The 17,207-nt window shown below is 49.8% G+C and overlaps 1 protein-coding gene across 1 annotated transcript in view; it reads left to right on the top strand.

The window, feature by feature from the left end:
- LOC119958001 (ras and Rab interactor 3-like) overlaps window positions 1-17,207 on the top strand; it is a 45,845-nt gene that overhangs the window by 5,080 nt on the left and 23,558 nt on the right. Inside the window, exons 2-4 of the mRNA XM_038786256.1 lie at window positions 4,075-4,270; window positions 7,412-7,520; window positions 16,206-16,278. Of these exons, the coding sequence (XP_038642184.1) occupies window positions 4,075-4,270; window positions 7,412-7,520; window positions 16,206-16,278 (378 nt within the window). The remainder of the gene's footprint in view (window positions 1-4,074; window positions 4,271-7,411; window positions 7,521-16,205; window positions 16,279-17,207) is intronic.

Here is a 17,207-nt window from a genome sequence, read left to right as displayed (position 1 = left end):
CAGGTCCCAGTGTTTAACTTGTCAAACAACCTCAGCAAATCGGTCAATCTCATTGCTGTTTTGGGAGCTTGCTGTGTACAAAATGGCTGCCGTGGTCGCTACACTTTGACAGAAGGTATTCCATTGGCGTTAGCGGACTTTGGGGCAACTGAGTTTGTGAAAAAGGGCGAAATAAATCAATCACTGAGCCAAAGGCGATGCAGGAAAAGGAGGCGATGGTTAGAATGCTGTAATTGTGCATTTATCAAAATACAAACCCCTGGACAATGCAGGGAAATGACATCAGCCCAAGTGACGGAATCTGCACTTCTTCGTTTGCCGTTAAAGTTTGGCTGTTGTTACTCTTGTCACGTTCCCTCCAACGTTGATGCAGCTTCTCTGATTGCACAGCGATAAGAAGACACCTGTTCAAACCAGAAATATAAAGTCTGACACCATTCGGGCGCGAGCAAGAGAGATGTCAGAGCCCTGTGCCAGAAGAGGTTTGGCTGTTTCTAGGAACACGAGGAGGCCATTCAGCCCCTCTGGCCTGATCTGCTATTCAATTAGATCATTTTAAAAATACGTTTATTATTTTTTTCCAATTAAGGGGCAATTCAGCCTGGCCAATCCACCTACCCTGCACATCTTTGGGCTGTGGGGGGGCGAGACCCACGCAGACACGGGGAGAATGTGTCCACACGGACGGTGGCCCAGGGCCAGGATCGAACCTGGGTCCTCGGCGCCTTGGGGCAACAGTGCTAACCATTGCACCACCATGCTGCCCCTAATTAGGATGATTTTTTGTATATATATATAAATGTAGAGTACCCAATTCATTTTTTCCAGGTAAGGGGCAATTTAGCTTGGCCAATCCACCTACCCTGCACATCTTTGGGTTGTGGGGGCAAAACCCACGCAGACACGGGGAGAATGTGTCCACACGGACAGTGGCCCAGAGCCAGAATCGGACCTCGGCGCCATAACGAATAAGGAACGAGGAACATAAAGAACGAGAGACAGCACGGTAGCATTGTGGATAGCACAATTGCTTCACAGCTCCAGGGTCCCAGGTTCGATTCCCGGCTTGAGTCACTCTCTGTGCGGAGTCTGCACGTTTCCTCCGGGTGCTCCGGTTTCCTCCCACAGTCCAAAGATGTGCAGGTTAGGTGGATTGGCCATGCTAAATTGCCCTTAGTGTCCAAAATTGCCCTTAGTGTTGGGTGGGGTTACTGGGTTATGGGGATAGGGTGGAGGTGTTGACCTTGGGTAGGGTGCTCTTTCCAGGAGCCGGTGCAGACTTGATGGGCTGAATGGCCTCCTTCTGCACTGTAAATTCTATGATAATCTATGATTAATCTATGATAATGAGGCAGCAGTGCTAACCACTGCGCCACCCTGCCCGTCCTGCTATTTAATTAGATCATGGTCGACCTGTGACCTAATTCTGTACACCTGCAATGGCAGCGCAATGGGTGGACCTACACCTCCGGGACTACAGCGGATCAAGAAGGCAGCTCACCCACCACCTTCTGAAGGGCAACTAGGGACGGGCAATAAACGCTCAGCCTAACCAGCGACGCCCAAATCCCGTAAATGAATTTTTAAAAAATGGCCCAATAACCCTCCACGCCCTCATTTTCCTCACATTGTCTGATGCATTTCAGGGGAAGTTAGATCAGAGAAAGGATCGAGATCTAGACAGGTACAGATTGAAGACAACTGGTCAAAAGAAGCAATGGAGTCACGGGGGGGGGGGGGGGGAGAACGTTTTCTCGCAGCGAGTGTTTAGGATCTGCAATTGCGCTGTGCCTGGGAGGGTGGTGGAGGCCGGTTGAATCATGGGCTTAAGAAGAGAATTGATTGGTTATTTGACGAGGCACTGTTTACAGGGTTATAGGGAAAGGGCCGGCAGGGGAGGTGGGCCTGGGCGAGTCGTTCTTGCAGAGACACAGCGCCGACACAATGGCCGCTTTCCACACCTGAACCATTCTACGATTCTTGAGAAGGGAAGAGGAGGACATGTTGATAGGGTGGGACGGCAGAGGCCGGTGAGGAACATTAATGTTGCTGCGAAGCTATTGGGTAAATTCTGTGGTGGGCCATGTGAAAGGTTTCTCACGCACGATTACTCTGGGTGTCCTTTGGCATGTTCTGTCTGGGGGGGGGGGGGGGTGGGTGGCGGGGGAGGGGCAGGACCGGCTGGGTGGAAGTCAAGGAGTGTGGGCGGGGCGTGCTCAATAGAAACTACCCTCAGTTCTCTCATCCCTCTCCCTGGCAACAGTCTGACTTAAAGCCAGGGTCGGTTCACAACTTTGAACCCAAGTTCAACCTCACATCGCGCCTCACTAGCATCACCTTTAACGTAGGCCGACTTTACCCTGTCTCGGCCTCTGAAAACCTCACCTTCGACAGGGCTCGACTCAGCGATTCCAACAGTTCCCTGGCTGCTCTCCCACACTCTAAACGTTTGGTCGCCCTAAACCCAGCTGCGCATGTCTTAACTCCGTTCCCCTCTGTTCACTGTGCTCGCTGACCTATGCAAACTCCGGGATCTAGAAGCATCGCGGTTTTAAAATTCGCCTCTGTTTTAGATCCCTCCGTGGCCTCGCCCCTCCTTCCCCATCCCTCTCTCCGGCCCCACCTTCTCTGCCATCTCATCCAGCCCCCACAAACTTACCGAAATCTCTGAGCTCCTCTCTCAGTGAACAGCCGGAGAATCCCGTCCCTCAGTCCCATAGGTGGAAGGGAAATTAAGGTAAACCAACTTCGAAGCATGCTGGGAAATGCTTGACTATAGTTCAACACTGCTTTTGAATGAAAATAAGTAGGTCAGGTAACATAAATGAAATACTGCTAAAATATTCTGGTTTCGGCCTTATTAGGAAAACACATTGTCCTCCAAAAAATAACAAAATGTGTACTCGAGTTGTTTTTAGCCAAGAACATACGGCCTACGTATTTCATCTTACGTACTTTCCAAGGTCTATTTAATATAAACATGTCTGTTTACTTCAAGCTGTTATTTCAGACTATAAAAGCATGCCCTGGCTTTTGCAGCTGGAACACTCTCTCTCCGCAAATATATTTGTGTAAATAAATTCCCTTAAATCGAACCTCGAGGAATTTGCCTTTATTATGATTTCCACGACACCAGAACTCGCGGTGTCTGTGCAGAATATTCAAACTTGACTGGATTTTAAGTTTGTATTTATCTACAATATAGAATAGGAAGGGGGCGTGAATTTCTATAGCACCATCGGGACCATAAGATATAGGAGCAGAATTAGCAACTCAGCCCATCGAGTCTGCTCTGTCATTCAGTCATGGCTGATATTCTTCTCATCCCCATTCTCCTGCCTTCTCCCCATAACCCCTGATCCCCTTATTGATCAAGAACCTATCTATCTCTGTCTTAAAGACACTCAGTGATTTGGCCTCCGCAGCCTTCTGCGGCAAAGAGTTCCACTGATTCACCACCCTCTGGCTGAAGAAACTCCTCCTCATCTCTGTTTTCAAGGATCGTCCCTTTAGTCTGAGATTTGTGCCCTGTGGTTCCAGTTTTTCACGACAAGTGGAAACGTCCTCTCCACGTCCACTCTATCCAGGCCTCGCAGTATCCTGTAAGTTTCGAAGCTTGTCGTAGCCAATTAGGTATTTACAATCGGGGAGAGGGTGGCGTAGTAGTAACCTCACTGTATGGCCTGGGGACATGGGTTCAAATCCCACCTCAGCAGCTCAATTAATAAACTGGAGTTACAAAGCTAGTCCAGGGGAGGCAGCGGCGTTGTCATGTTCTGGGGGGCCTGAGTTTGAATCCCAGATGGTGGGATTCTCAATTTATAACAATTGCCAGTGACGCTTTCATCTTGAGAATGAATTAGGAACAGAGCCCGGGTTGGGAAGCTAATATCGTTATGATCACTGTTTCCTAAACCGATGGGGAACTGAGAGGTTAAACCCAATTTAATTAACAAAAAATAAAACCTGCAATATTATTGCCCCTCTCCAGTTGCGAGCTGGTGGTGAGCCGTCTAAAACTTGAGTAAGGGTCAGGAGTCTTGTAACGTTGATGCTAATCCTTTTTCATGTTAGTCCCTACAGCCCCAACCACAAGCAGCTTTGCAATGGAGGATACCAGAGCCCTCGTGAGGAGGAGGATCAAAGAGACATTTCAGCATGTTCGAAGCTCAGTCTCTTTGACAAACTGACGCTGTCCCACAACGTCTGGCTCCAGCTCGGAATCGAGTCGGCGCTCGTGAAGGATGTCCTGGGGCGCCAGCCCCGAGGGGTAGGTCTGACGAGCAACATGGGAATCAGAACCCCCAACTCTATGCCAAGGTTCACATTAAAGGCGAGAGGGGACAGAGAGCCACAGGAGGAAGCCATTCGGCCCATTATGCTTGTTCTAACCCTTTGAGTTATCCAATCACGCTCTTTCCCCTTTCTATTCCTCTTGCAAGCATTTGTCCAGTTCTCATTTGAATGTTACTGATGAATTTGATTCCGTCAGGCAACACCTTCCAGATCATAATAATTCATAAATAAAATCCCCTCAGTTTCCTCCACCCCCCCCCCCCCCCTCGCCACTTGTCTTCCTGCGCCTTTTGCCAACTATCTCAAACCTATGTTACTGACCCTCCAATCAACGGAAACAGTTCCTCCCTATCTACTCTTCCGAAACCCCTCCTCCTTTTGAACTCTGCTGTGGTAGGGGGGGAGCAATCCCGGTGTCTCCTGCCTCTCCACATAACCCCCCTTAATTCACAGTTTAATGTCGGTTTAGGAAACAGCGACCATTACGCTATAAGCTGCCCAACACGGTTTCTGTTCCTAATTCAGTCTCAAAGTGAAAGCTTCACTGGCAATTGTTGCCCATTTGCGCAGTTTTGGTTCCCCCCCCCAAAAATATTCTTTAGTCATTAAATTTTAAAAGTACATTACGTGACTGCTCAAAGTCGACATTATATAAGTTGCAAACCAAATCAGTTTCTTCCAATACTGAATAAATTTGCAGTTAATATTTACAATATGCATTGCATATAGCTAGCTGACCATAGGACAGATGTGATGGGACTGGAGAGGGTGCAGAGGAGATTCACCAGGATGTTGCCCGGGATGGAGCGTTTCAGCTCTGGAGAGAGGCTGGGATAGTCTGGGGTTGTTTTCCTTGGAGCAGAGGGGGCTGAGTGGGGACCTGATTGAGGTGCATAAAATTATGAAGGACACAGATAGGAAGAATCTTTTCCCTTTATTAGAGGGTCCAATAACCAGGGGGCATAGATTTAAGGTAAGGGGGCAGGAGGTTTTGGTTTTACATGTTGCAGCTGTACAAAACTCTGGTGCGGCCGCATTTGGAGTATTGCGTGCAGTTCTGGTCGCCGCATTATAGGAAGGATGTGGAAGCATTGGAAAGGGTGCAGAGGAGATTTACAAGGATGTTGCCTGGTATGGAGGGAAGATATTATGAGGAAAGGCTGAGGGACCTGAGGCTGTTTTCGTTCGAGAGAAGAAGATCAAGAGGTGACTTAATTGAGGCATACAAGATGATCAAAGGATTAGATAGGGTGTGAGAGCCTTTTTCCTCGGATAGTGATGTCTAGCACGAGGGGACATAGCTTTAAATTGAGGGGAGATAAATATAGGACAGAGGTAGGTTCTTTACTCAGAGAGTAGTAAGGGCGTGGAATGCCCTGCCTGCAACAGTAGTGGACTCACCAACATTAAACGCGTTCAAATGGTCATTGGATAGACATATGGACGATAAGGGAATAGTGTAGATGGGCTCCACAGTGGTTTCACAGGTCGGCACAACATCGAGGGCCGAAGGGCCTGTACTGCGCTGTAATGTTCTATGTTGTATGTTCTATGTTTTGAGGAATGACCTTTCCCCCCAGAGGGTGGTGAGAATCTGGAACTCGCTTCCTGAAAGGGCGGTGGAGGCGGGAACCCTCACAACATTTAATAAGCATTTCGATGAGCACTCGGAACGCCCCAGCGCACAAGGCAACGGACCGAGTGCTGGAAAATGGGATTGGAATAGATTGGTGCTCGATGGCCGGTGCAACACGATGGGCCGAACGGCCTCGAGTTGATGGTCCCCCAGCCACAGTTGACGGGCAGTGGAGCGCCCGGTTGAGCACACTCAGGAAATATGACGCTGTACAAATGGTGCAATTTGTGTTGAGTTGTTCTTGAAGTTGAGGACTTACACCAACACTTGCTTGGCAGGATGTGGTGCGGGAGCATGAGCAGGAGGGGGGGGGGGTCGGGTTTGGTCAATGTTATACTGCCACCTCTGCACTACTGTTAGAGCTCTGGACATACCCGTTTGCAGAGGGCACATAAACTAGCCGCACTCCCTAGTGTATGGCCATAAGTTATATTAAAATCCTCGCAAACCAACACTTAAAACAATTAAAGCTGTGAGGAAACGATACCTTGCTCCAGGAGAGATTCCACCGACCAATCGGTATCTTTTATATTAAAATAAACTTTATTCTTTTTTTAAAAATTTACAGTGTCCAATTCAGTTTTTCCAATCAAGGGGCAATTTAGCGTGGCCAATCCACCTACCCTGCACATCTTTGGGTTGTGGGGGTGAAACCCACGCCGACACGGGGCGAATGTACAAACTCCACACGGACAGTGACCCAGAGCCGGATCGAACCTGAGACCTCAGCGCCGTGAGGCAGCAGTGCTAACCCACTGCACCACCGTGCTGCCCTAACAAACTTTATTCTTAACACAGGATTGAACACATTAATATCACAGAAAATAGCTTTTTAGTTAACAGTTAAACAATTCTTAAATTAAAAGAAAACCTTTTTTACAATTAAATGACACCTTCTCTTCCACCAATTAAGCAAATTCCATCACAGGTCAAACGCCACTTATAAATAAAGTGAGCAAACAAAGGCATACTTGTGGCACACTTGTATAGATCTTTCTTGGAAAGACTGCTTGGAAAGTGATAGAGAATCAGAATACAATTTTTTCATGTTAAATAAATGTTAAAACTAATTAGTGGCCCCGTGAATCTGTTTCTCCACATTCTATTAAAGGTTACGGCCAGGGTTCCATTCTGGGATCTTCCCATCCAGTTATAACATCAACTTTTCCCAGCAAAATCGTGAACCAATCCAATGGGTGTCAATGTTCACCAACGTCCTCTTGGGACCTGGTACCTGGAGGAGAAGGGGGAATGTGATAAAACATTCCAGGCTGTTTCATAGGAGCCACATAAGTAAATACTGGGTCAGGTGCACAGGATTTAGTGTGAGTTAAGACACGGACTGCAGAGATTTGGATGAGCTCAGGTTCACAGAGGGTACAATATGGGAGCGCAGCCTGGGGTGTAGTGTTTGCGTTGCCGTGTATCATCAGGAGAAATAATCCTACTGAACTGCTTTCTCCCTCCCCCCTCTTTCAGACATTTTTATTGTGGAGTAATAATTGCGGGAAAAATAAGACCCTGACAGTCCAGCTGGGAAGTGGGACGTCGGAATTGGAGGACTTTGTCGTCAAGGAGGACGGTTCAGGTAAACCTCTCTAACTGCTTACCTCAATTTTCCTGGGAATGAACAGGCCATTGAACCATGAAAGGTATCACTCCGGTGCACAGATATGCAGTAAGTTGTACACATTGTGTAGTGAGCCAAATGATTGTCAACCCTGCAGCTCCCTTCAACCTGTTTGACAGATCTATCGATGCACGAGAGTGTGGGCAAGCTATTTCACTGTGGGGGGCATCATAGTTTGTTCGATGGCTCCACAAAATCTTGTTCTGATAGGACGTGAGCTCAGAAACACAAGACCTGGGCCGCCCCTTCCACCCCCCTCCTGCTTACAGCTCGTCACCATCTCACCTCCCTACCGTCTCCTCTTTCCTCTCCCTCCCCTCTCCTCTCCCCTCCTCTAACTGCCTGTCCCCTCCTTCCCTTTCCTCTCCGCTGCCTCCAGCTCCCCCTCCTCCATTTCTCCCTCTTTCTCCTCTCCTTCCCCTCCCTTTCTCTCAATAATCCCTGTTGTTCCCCCCCTCGCTCCTCTCTTTTACCCTTCCCCTCCCTCTCCTCCATTCCTCTCCCCTCCCCTCCAGTGCAATTCTGGTGACTCAGCTGTAACTAGCGCTGAGAGTTGGGACTGTTCAGGGAATCTAAGCCAGCCGCTGATGTTGAAACCAAGATAGGGAGTTTTGCTTGATTGAGGGAGTTTATTGACCTGTTCGCCCTGACAGCTCTCCACTCACACTACCCCAGTGTCCCAGCTATCCCACTATTTATTTGCTAATTTGAAGGACTATTGCTCACTGAAGCAATATAATAAAAGGGGTGGGCGGGAGGTTGAGGGGGTGGGAGGAGTGCCTTGACACGGGGCACTGTAAATAGAACAAAACATCAACGGAAACTCATCAATCAAATCGAAATGGGGCAGCACGGTGGCGCAGTGAGTTAGCGCTGCTGCCTCGCGGCGCTGAAGTCCCAGGTTCGATCCCGGCCCCGGGTCACTCCCACAACCCAAAGATGTGCAGGGTGGGTGGATTGACCACGCTAAATTGCCCCTAAATTGGAAAAAATGAATTGGATACTCTAAATCTATTTTTAAAAAGTCAAATCAAAATGGTGCCCGGGGGAGGGGGGGGGGGGGGGGGGGGGGGGGGGGGGGGCTAATTCACCCCAGCCTCTGTTGTGCCCACCAGTCATGGAAGGGCGGCCATAGCGGCACAGTGGTTAGCACCGCTGCCTCGCAGCACCGGGGGCCCGAGTTCAATTCCAGCCTCGGGTGACTGTCCGTGCGGAGTCTGCACCTTCTCCCCGTGTGTGCGTGGGTTTCCTCCGGGTGCTCCGGTTTCCTCCCCACAGTCCAAAGATGTGCAGGTTAGGTGGATTGGCCGTGCTAAATTGCCCCTTAGTGTCTCGGGCTGTGCTGGCTATGGGGTTACGGGGATAGGGGGGAGAGGGGGTGGGCACGGGCAGAGTCCTCATTCGAAATGTCGCTGCAAGCGATGGACCGAATGGCCTTCTTCTGCACTGTAGGGATTCTCGGATTCTAAGGCACCAAGCGTGCTCTCTCTCTGGCCCCCCCGGACGTGAACATAGCCACGGAACAGAGTCAGACAGATGTCCCCTATTTCAGCTCTTTTAAATAGAACAAAAACGTCAATAAATTAAACTAAAATGACAACAACGACGGCCCCAGGTGGGGCACTCCAACTAAAATAGGACATCAAAAGACACTTATTTAACTGAACCAAAATGTTATTATTGGAACTGATGAAGGACCCCAGCCCCTGCCGTGCCCACTGGGTACGGAAGGCCTGAAGGGTGCCGGTGGGCACCGCGTACCCTCTTTCCAAGGCATCCCGGCTGCAAACACAGCCACAGGAGAGGGTCAGACAGTTGGGTCCGACGTCCCTGTTTATATGTACCCCCAGTGTTGTGTTCTGCTGCTTCGGATAACACAGGCTGCTACTTGATGCAGTCGTAACCAAAGGATGCTCCTGACTCTGAAATGAGTTCAACGTGTTTATTGAACTATTAACACAGTTCTCAAAATGAGTTTGACTCTCTGCTAATCTAACTGTAGTAACTCAGTCTAACTGTACCAGCTTGCTCTAAGCCACGTGCTGGGGTGTGATGCTGCTGATCAACCCTGTCTAACTCTCTAGATGTCTGTCTGTGGAAAGAGGCAGGGTGTGAGTGCCTCATCCCTTTTATAGTGTTTATGTCATGCCCCCTTGTGGTGATGCCACCTCTTGAGTGTCCTGACTCTCCATTGGTTGTGTCCGATTCTGAGTGCTCATTGGTTTGCATATCATTATTTTTTTTAAATTTAGCGTATCCAATTATTTTTATCCAATTAAGGGGCAATTTAGTGCGGCCAATCCCCCTACCCTGCACATCTTTGGGTCGTGGGGGTGAAACCCACGCAGGCACGGGGAGAATGTGCAAACTCCACACGGACAGTGACCCAGGGCCGGGATTCGAACCTGGGTCCTCAGCGCCGTAGATGTTTGCATGTCATGGACACCCAGCACTTCATTAAACAATGCTGTTCGCCTGCAAATCCGCACAATATAACTAACATGTCAATACCATTGACCCTCTAATCTGACTGACTCAATCTCTTGAAATGAAAATCGCTTATTGTCACGAGTAGGCTTCAATGAAGTTACTGTGAAAAGCCCCTAGTCGCCACATTCCGGCGCCTGTCCGGGGAGGCTGGTACGGGAATCGAACCGTGCTGCTGGCCTGCTTTAAAAGCCAGCGATTTAGCCCGGTGAGCTAAACCAGCCCCTTCAAAGGGGTTTCTCAGATGCCACCAGCTTGGGGACAGAGTCTTCACCGGCACTTTAACCATTGCTTAGCTTTAGCATTCACGGAGTTTTTTTTTTTCATTTAAACCCGATCGTCAGAAAAATAACAACGGCCGGAAGGCAAATGGAAAAAGCGAATATAACAAAGAGTTAACCGATGACGTTATCTCGAGAGACACGCACTATACTCCACAGAGTTTATTCTCAACCGACAGACGAAGCTCTCCGTGGGTGTAACAGGAGAGAAAAATAGGTTCCGTTGAAACACTAAAGAGGAAGTTTGTTAGGGCGAGAGCGGAAAAGTAGAGCTCATTCTGACTGAATCGTGTAATCCAAGAAATAACAGGTGTTGAAAACATGTTGTGACAGCCGTCGGCGTGAACGACTCTCCTCTCCCACTCCCTGCGCCCGCCAGTCTCAGGTTCTTGCCCAATGCCCAAACTCAGCTGGGCACTGGCCGCAGTACCCGCCCTGGCCGCAGTGGGCAGAGTCAGCCTGAGTTTCTCTGGGAGACAGGGAGCGCTGTCAAGCCTTTGGCCAGGCCACAGTTTGAATACCCTGCGCCGTTTTTGGCCATCGCCTTCTGACCGGGACAGGTTTAAAACAACCACATTCCGACCTTTTCATTGCAGACGGCGAGGTTGAAGGGAGGTAATAATAATAATAATCGCTTGTTGTCACAAGTCGGCTTCAATGAAGTTACTGTGAGAAGCCCCTAGTCGCCACATTCCGGCGCCTGTTTGGGGAGGCCGGTACAGAGATTGAACTGCATTACAAGCCAGCAGTTTAGCCCACTGTGCTAAACCAGCCCCAGTTTGCAAAATCGGGAGAGCTTTTGTGCAGTTGAAGAGTGAAGGGGTTGTTTCCAACAGTTGGTGCATCGGTAACCAAGGGAACAGACCGAAGGTTAAAAGAGGGTAAAATAGGGAGCCTGGATGGATGGGGGTTTCAAGTATGGCGGGAATTGAGAGGATGGGGACCTGTTCCTGGAAGGGAGCTTCCCTAGATTGTGGGCGCTGGAGGAGAAGTTTGGGTTGGCAAGAGGGAACAAATTCAGACATTTACAGGTGCGAGACTTTCTCCGCAGGCAGGTATCATCCTTCCCACTCCTGCCACTAAGGGGGATCCAGGATAGGGTAGTGTCTAGGGGGTGGGTGGGGGAGGGGAGCGTCCCGGACATCTACAAAGAACTAATGGGGGCGGAGGAGACGCAGACCGAGGAGCTGAAACGTAAGTGGGAGGAGGAGCTTGGGGGAGAGATGGAGGACGGCTTATGGGCGGACGCGTTGAGGAGAGTCAACGCGACCGCTACATGCGCCAGGCTCAGCTTGATCCAATTCAAGATGGTCCACTGGGCCCACATGACAGTGGCCCGGATGAGTAGATTCTTTGGGGTGGAGGACAGGTGTGTAAAATGTGCGGGCGGACCAGCGAACCATGTCCACATGTTCTGGGCGCGTCCAAAACTTAGGGGATATTGGCAGGGGTTTGCGGACGTCATGTCCAGAGTATTGAAAACAAGGGTGGCACCGAGTCCAGAGGTGGCGATTGTCGGGGTGTCGGAAGACCCGGGAATCCAGGAGGAGAAAGAGGCAGACGTTCTGGCCTTTGCTTCCCTGGTAGCCCGGAGATGGATACTATTAGCTTGGAGGGACTCAAAGCCCCCGAAGTCAGAGGCCTGGTTAACCAACATGGCTGGCTTTCTCGGCCTAGAGAAGATTAAGTTCGCCTTGAGAGTTAGGGTTCGCCCGGAGGTGGCAACCATTCATCGACTTCTTTGCAGAGAATTTTTTTTTCTTCTTTTTTTTTCAAATTTAGAGTACCCAATTATTATTTTTCCAATTAAGGGGCAATTTAGCGTGGCCAATCCACCCGCCCTGCACATCTTTGGGTTGTGGGGGCGAAACCCACGCAGACACGGGGAGAACGTGCAAACTCCACACGGACAGTGAGCCAGAGCCGGGATCGAACCTGGGACCTCAGCGCCGTGAGGCAGCAATGCTAACCACTGTGCCATGTGCCGCCCCCTTCTTTGCGGAGAATTAATCGTCAGTGTTGGGCACTGTGGACTTGTGAAGCAGACATATGCCACCAACACTGAAGAAGGTTCAACATTATTTTATTAACTACTTATAAAATGCTAGACATACTACAACTGTGGGTTTACACAATGCTAGTTTAACTAGAGACCTGTGCCTGTCCGAACCAGTTGAATCTCTCAGCACGTGGTGTGAGTCTGTGCTAGGCTGGATGAGCTCTCGTGCTTCTGAGAGGCAGCACCCAGAATGAGCGGGAACCGTGATGCCCTCTGCCTTTATAGTGCGTGTGTTCTAACTGGTGATTGGCTGCGGTGTTTGTACATGTTGATTGGTCCCTGTGTGTGTGTCCATCAGTGTGTGTCTGCACCATGATATACTGGTGTATATTATGACAGTCAGCGGGGGGGGGGGCAGGAGGGGGGGCTAGGGTAGCGTATAATAGGGGGTTAAATAGGCGGGTCTCGGAGGGACAGGTATCTGTGTTTGCTCTATGTTTATTGCTCGGTGTACACTGTTTTTATACCGTTGTTGTTTGTAATGCCAAAAATACCTCATTAAAATTGTTTGTTAAAAAAAAAGAGGGTAAAATGTTTAAATGGGCAGCGAAAATCAGACGAATGTGCATTTATATTGAATCTTTTACAACCTCAGGGTATGCCAAAGCACTTTCCAGCCAACTTTTCGATATGTTCGCTGTTGTAATAATGGCGGAAACATGGCAGCCATTTTGTGCACAGCAAGATCTCACACAATGGCATGCTCCGTGTTGCTGACAAATGTTGGTCCACGATACCAGGAGGAAATTCACTGCTATTTTTTCCGAAGCAGTGGCTTGGGAAGGCAGAGGGAGCCTCGGTTCAATGCCTCATCCGAGAGACGGCAGCTGGAATGGAATAGAATCGCTTCAGTGCAGCAGGAGGCCATTCGGCCCATCGAGTCTGCACCAACGCGCTGAAACCCTACCTAGGCCCAATCCTCCACCCTTTCCCCGTAACCCCATCTAGGGGCAATTTAGCACGGCCAATCCCCGAACATCCATCCTCCGGCCTTCGCAGCTCTCCATCCGCTGTCAACCTTGATTTATTTGTGCTCCAGTAGCTGGAGTGGAATTCATACCAACAACCTTCTGACTGCCAGACACAAGGGCAACCAAACTGAGCCATGGCTGTGAGAGAGAGAGAGAGAGAGGGTGGGTGGGTGGTTGGGGGAGGGGGGGGGGGGGGGGGGGGGGGGGGAGCACGAGCGAGAGAGGGGGGTGGGAGGGGGAGAGAAAGAACGAGAGAGAGCGCGAGAAAGAGTGAGAGAGAGAGAGAGTGAGAGGGAGAAAGAGAGAGCAAGGCAGAGAGAGAGCGCGAGCGAGCAAAGCAGAGAGCGAGAGAGAGCAAGGCAGAGAGTTAGAGAAGACGTGTGGCAGAGTCCATCATTTTCTTTAAAATTGGCTACTGGGAAAATGGGATGGGGAGAGGGCCGAGATATGGCCTCAGAGTGGATTACTCCAGATCGGGGAGCTAGCATTGAGCAGGAGGGGCCGAACAGCGTCCTTCTGTGCTGCCATTTTGATGAGATTATGCAACATCTGAACTTTGATATTTTTATTGTTTTCAGTAATGGTCATGGAAACTAGCTGACTGAATATGATTCCCTTGGTGAGTCAGGAAAGATTTTGTCATGAACTAAATAACAATCTGGCTGAAACTCGAGAAAATCTCTCCACAGTTTCTGTTAGTCAGTCGTCTTGTGGATGAAGGGAGGGTTGGGGCTGAAGCTCCAAGTACCCAGAGCTACGTTGATTCCACCCTGACGCTGTTTTCTGTGCGACATTGCTAGCCTGTCTTTTCCATTCAGTCGTCACTAGTTGTCTCAACATCATATCAGTTTTTAATCTAGAATTTTACTGACAAAATGGAAAAAGTGGCAATCGACACACCTGGTGCTTGTCTCGAGCTGAAATCCTGGCTCCCTAGGTAGCATCAGAGACTTTGAGCACTGGCTGACTCTGGCGAGGGAGTGCGCCACTGCCTGAGGTGCTGTCGTCTGAGATGTTAAATCCGAGGGTGGATGTATGTGAAAGGTCCCGTGGCCAATATGTGAAAGACGGCCAGGCTGGAGTTCTCCTCATTCTCCTGAGGTTAATATTTATCCCTCACCAAAATACTTTGGGACCTCCACACACACAGATGCGCACACAGACGCACGCATACACACACACACACACGCATAAACACACATATGCGCACACATATATATACACACACACACACACACACACAGATGCGCACACAGACGCACGCATACACACACACACACACACGCATGCATAAACACACAGATGCACACACATACCCACATACATACAATTACACACGCACAAACACAAATGCACATACAGACGCAAACACACATGCACTCACACATATGTGCACACACACGCACGCACACACACAAATGTGCATACGGACGCATACACGCATGCACGTAGATGCAAGAACACACACATGCATACACACACAAGTGCATGCATACACACACATATGCACACACATGCGCGCACACGCATGTGCACACAGAGACACATATGCACACACATGTGCATGCATGCACAGGCACACACACATGTGCACACAGAGACACATATGCACACACATGTGAGTGCGCGCACAGGCACACATGCATGTGCACACAGACACATATGCACACACAAACACTCACACACATGCACACACAGATCCACACACACATGCACACAGACACACACATCCCACACAGACACACACATCCCACACAGACACACACATCCCACACAGACACACACATCCCACACAGACACACACATCCCACACAGACACACACAAACAGTTGGCTACCAAAAAGTGATAATTATTTGCTCTCTGCATCATGATGCACAGCTTCTGTGCACCTCACAATGCAGAGAGTGCACGAGGCAAAGAGGGAACAAAATTCACTTCCCTCTGACACTCTGCTGAATCTGGTTTCACACCAACTGCAGCAGCTTCAAGGATGAGGAACTTCAGTTTGGTGGGCAGATTGGAGAAGTTGGGCCTGTTTTCCCGGAGATGAGAAGGTTGGAGAGGCGGTTTGACAGCAGTGTTCCAAATCACGGACCGAGTCGAGAAGGGAGAATCCATTCCCATTGGGCGGGAAGCTCAAGAATGAGAGAGACCCACACTTCAGGGCATCGGTAGAAGTAGCAATGGAGGCAGGAGGAGAAACGTGTTTACATAGGGCAGCATGACAGCACAGTGGATAGCACTGTGGCTTCACAGCGCCAGGATCCCAGGTTCGATTCCCCGCTGGGTCACTGTCTGTGTGGAGTTTGCACATTCTCCCCGTGTGTGCGTGGGTTTCCTCCGGGTGCTCCGGTTTCCTCCCACAGTCCAAAGACGTGCACCTTAGGTGGATTGGCCATGATAAATTGCCCTGAGTGACCAAAAAGGTTCGGAGTGGTTTTTGGGTAACGGGGATAGGATGGAAGTGAGGGCTTAAGTGGGTCGGTGCAGACTTGATGGGCCGAATGGTCTCCTTTTGCACGATATGTTCTATGACAGGTGGTTAGGGCGGGGAATGCACTGCCGGAGTGTGTGGCGGAAGCAGGTTCAGTCAAGGCCTTCGAAAGGGGGTCGGATTGTTATCCGAGGAGGTCAAATGTGCGGGGCTATGGAGAGGAGGCGGGGGGAAACGGCACCAAATGAATTGCTGCTTTGGAGAACCTGCGCGGTCACGATGGGCCGAACGGCCTCATTCTGGGCCGTAACGGCTCTGCAAAACACTGTCCAATGATGGGGAGGTTTGTAGTTTAATAGCAAGATGCTAAAGTTTGATAACTGACCCCGGCTTCACTTCATATTTCACAGTTTTTTATCTGGAACATTCCTATCTGGGATTCAGCAGCTTATTCCAACTGATTGGCTATTACTGCGTGAGCAGGTAAGAGAGTGTTACCGACATTCCCACACTTACATTCATCAACCGATATAGTCTCCGTGAAGGAAAGAAGATCGAGGGAAGATATGTTAGAGGGATACATTTTGATAAGGTAGACAAAGCAAAGTTGCTCCCATTAGCCCAATGGTGCAAGGAGTAAGGGATTTCCTGGTTTAAGATTTCGGGGAAGGGATACAGGGGGGAATGCGAGGAAGAACTACCTTTGCACAGAGAGGGGTAATCGCCTGGAACACGCTGCCCACGAGGATGGTCAAAGCCAGGATGATCAATGATTTCAAAAGGAAATCGGACGGGCAACTTGGGGAAAATCAACTTGCAGAGGCACAGCGACCAGAACGGCGGGAAGGGTAAGGGCAGAGAGCCAGCTTCCATTCCATGGGCTGAATGGCCTCTTTCTGCGCCTTAAACGACTCCATGATTGGACCTTCCTGGGAGAGCACCACGGTAGCATGGTGGTTAGCACAATTGCTTGACAGATCCGGGGTCCCAGGTTCGATTCCCCGCTGGATCGCTGTCTGTGCGGAGTCTGCACATCCTCCCCGTGTCTGCGTGGTTTCCTCCGGGTGCTCCGGTTTCCTCCCACAGCCCAAAGATGTGCGGGTTAGGTGGATTGGCCATGATAAATTGCCCTTAGTGTCCAAAATTGCCCTTAGTGTTGGGTGGGGTTACTGGGTTATGGGGATAGGGTGGAGGTGTTGACCTTGGGTAGGGTGCTCTTTCCAAGAGCCGGTGCAGACTCGATGGGCCGAATGGCTTCCTTCTGCACTGTAAATTCTATGAAAAAGAGGGGGCAAGGAAGGGAAAGAGAGTTGGGAACCCGACCCTCTCAGTCTCAGTGTCCAGAGTGGTCTAACCTCTTCCCTACATTTGATCCGGGATTGGAGCTTTGTACCTCGGGCACTGCTCGCCCT

Source organism: Scyliorhinus canicula, chromosome 27, assembly GCF_902713615.1.
Source record: "Scyliorhinus canicula chromosome 27, sScyCan1.1, whole genome shotgun sequence".
In the NCBI taxonomy this organism is placed as follows: Eukaryota; Metazoa; Chordata; class Chondrichthyes; order Carcharhiniformes; family Scyliorhinidae; genus Scyliorhinus; species Scyliorhinus canicula.
This window is presented reverse-complemented; position numbering and strand designations above follow the sequence as displayed.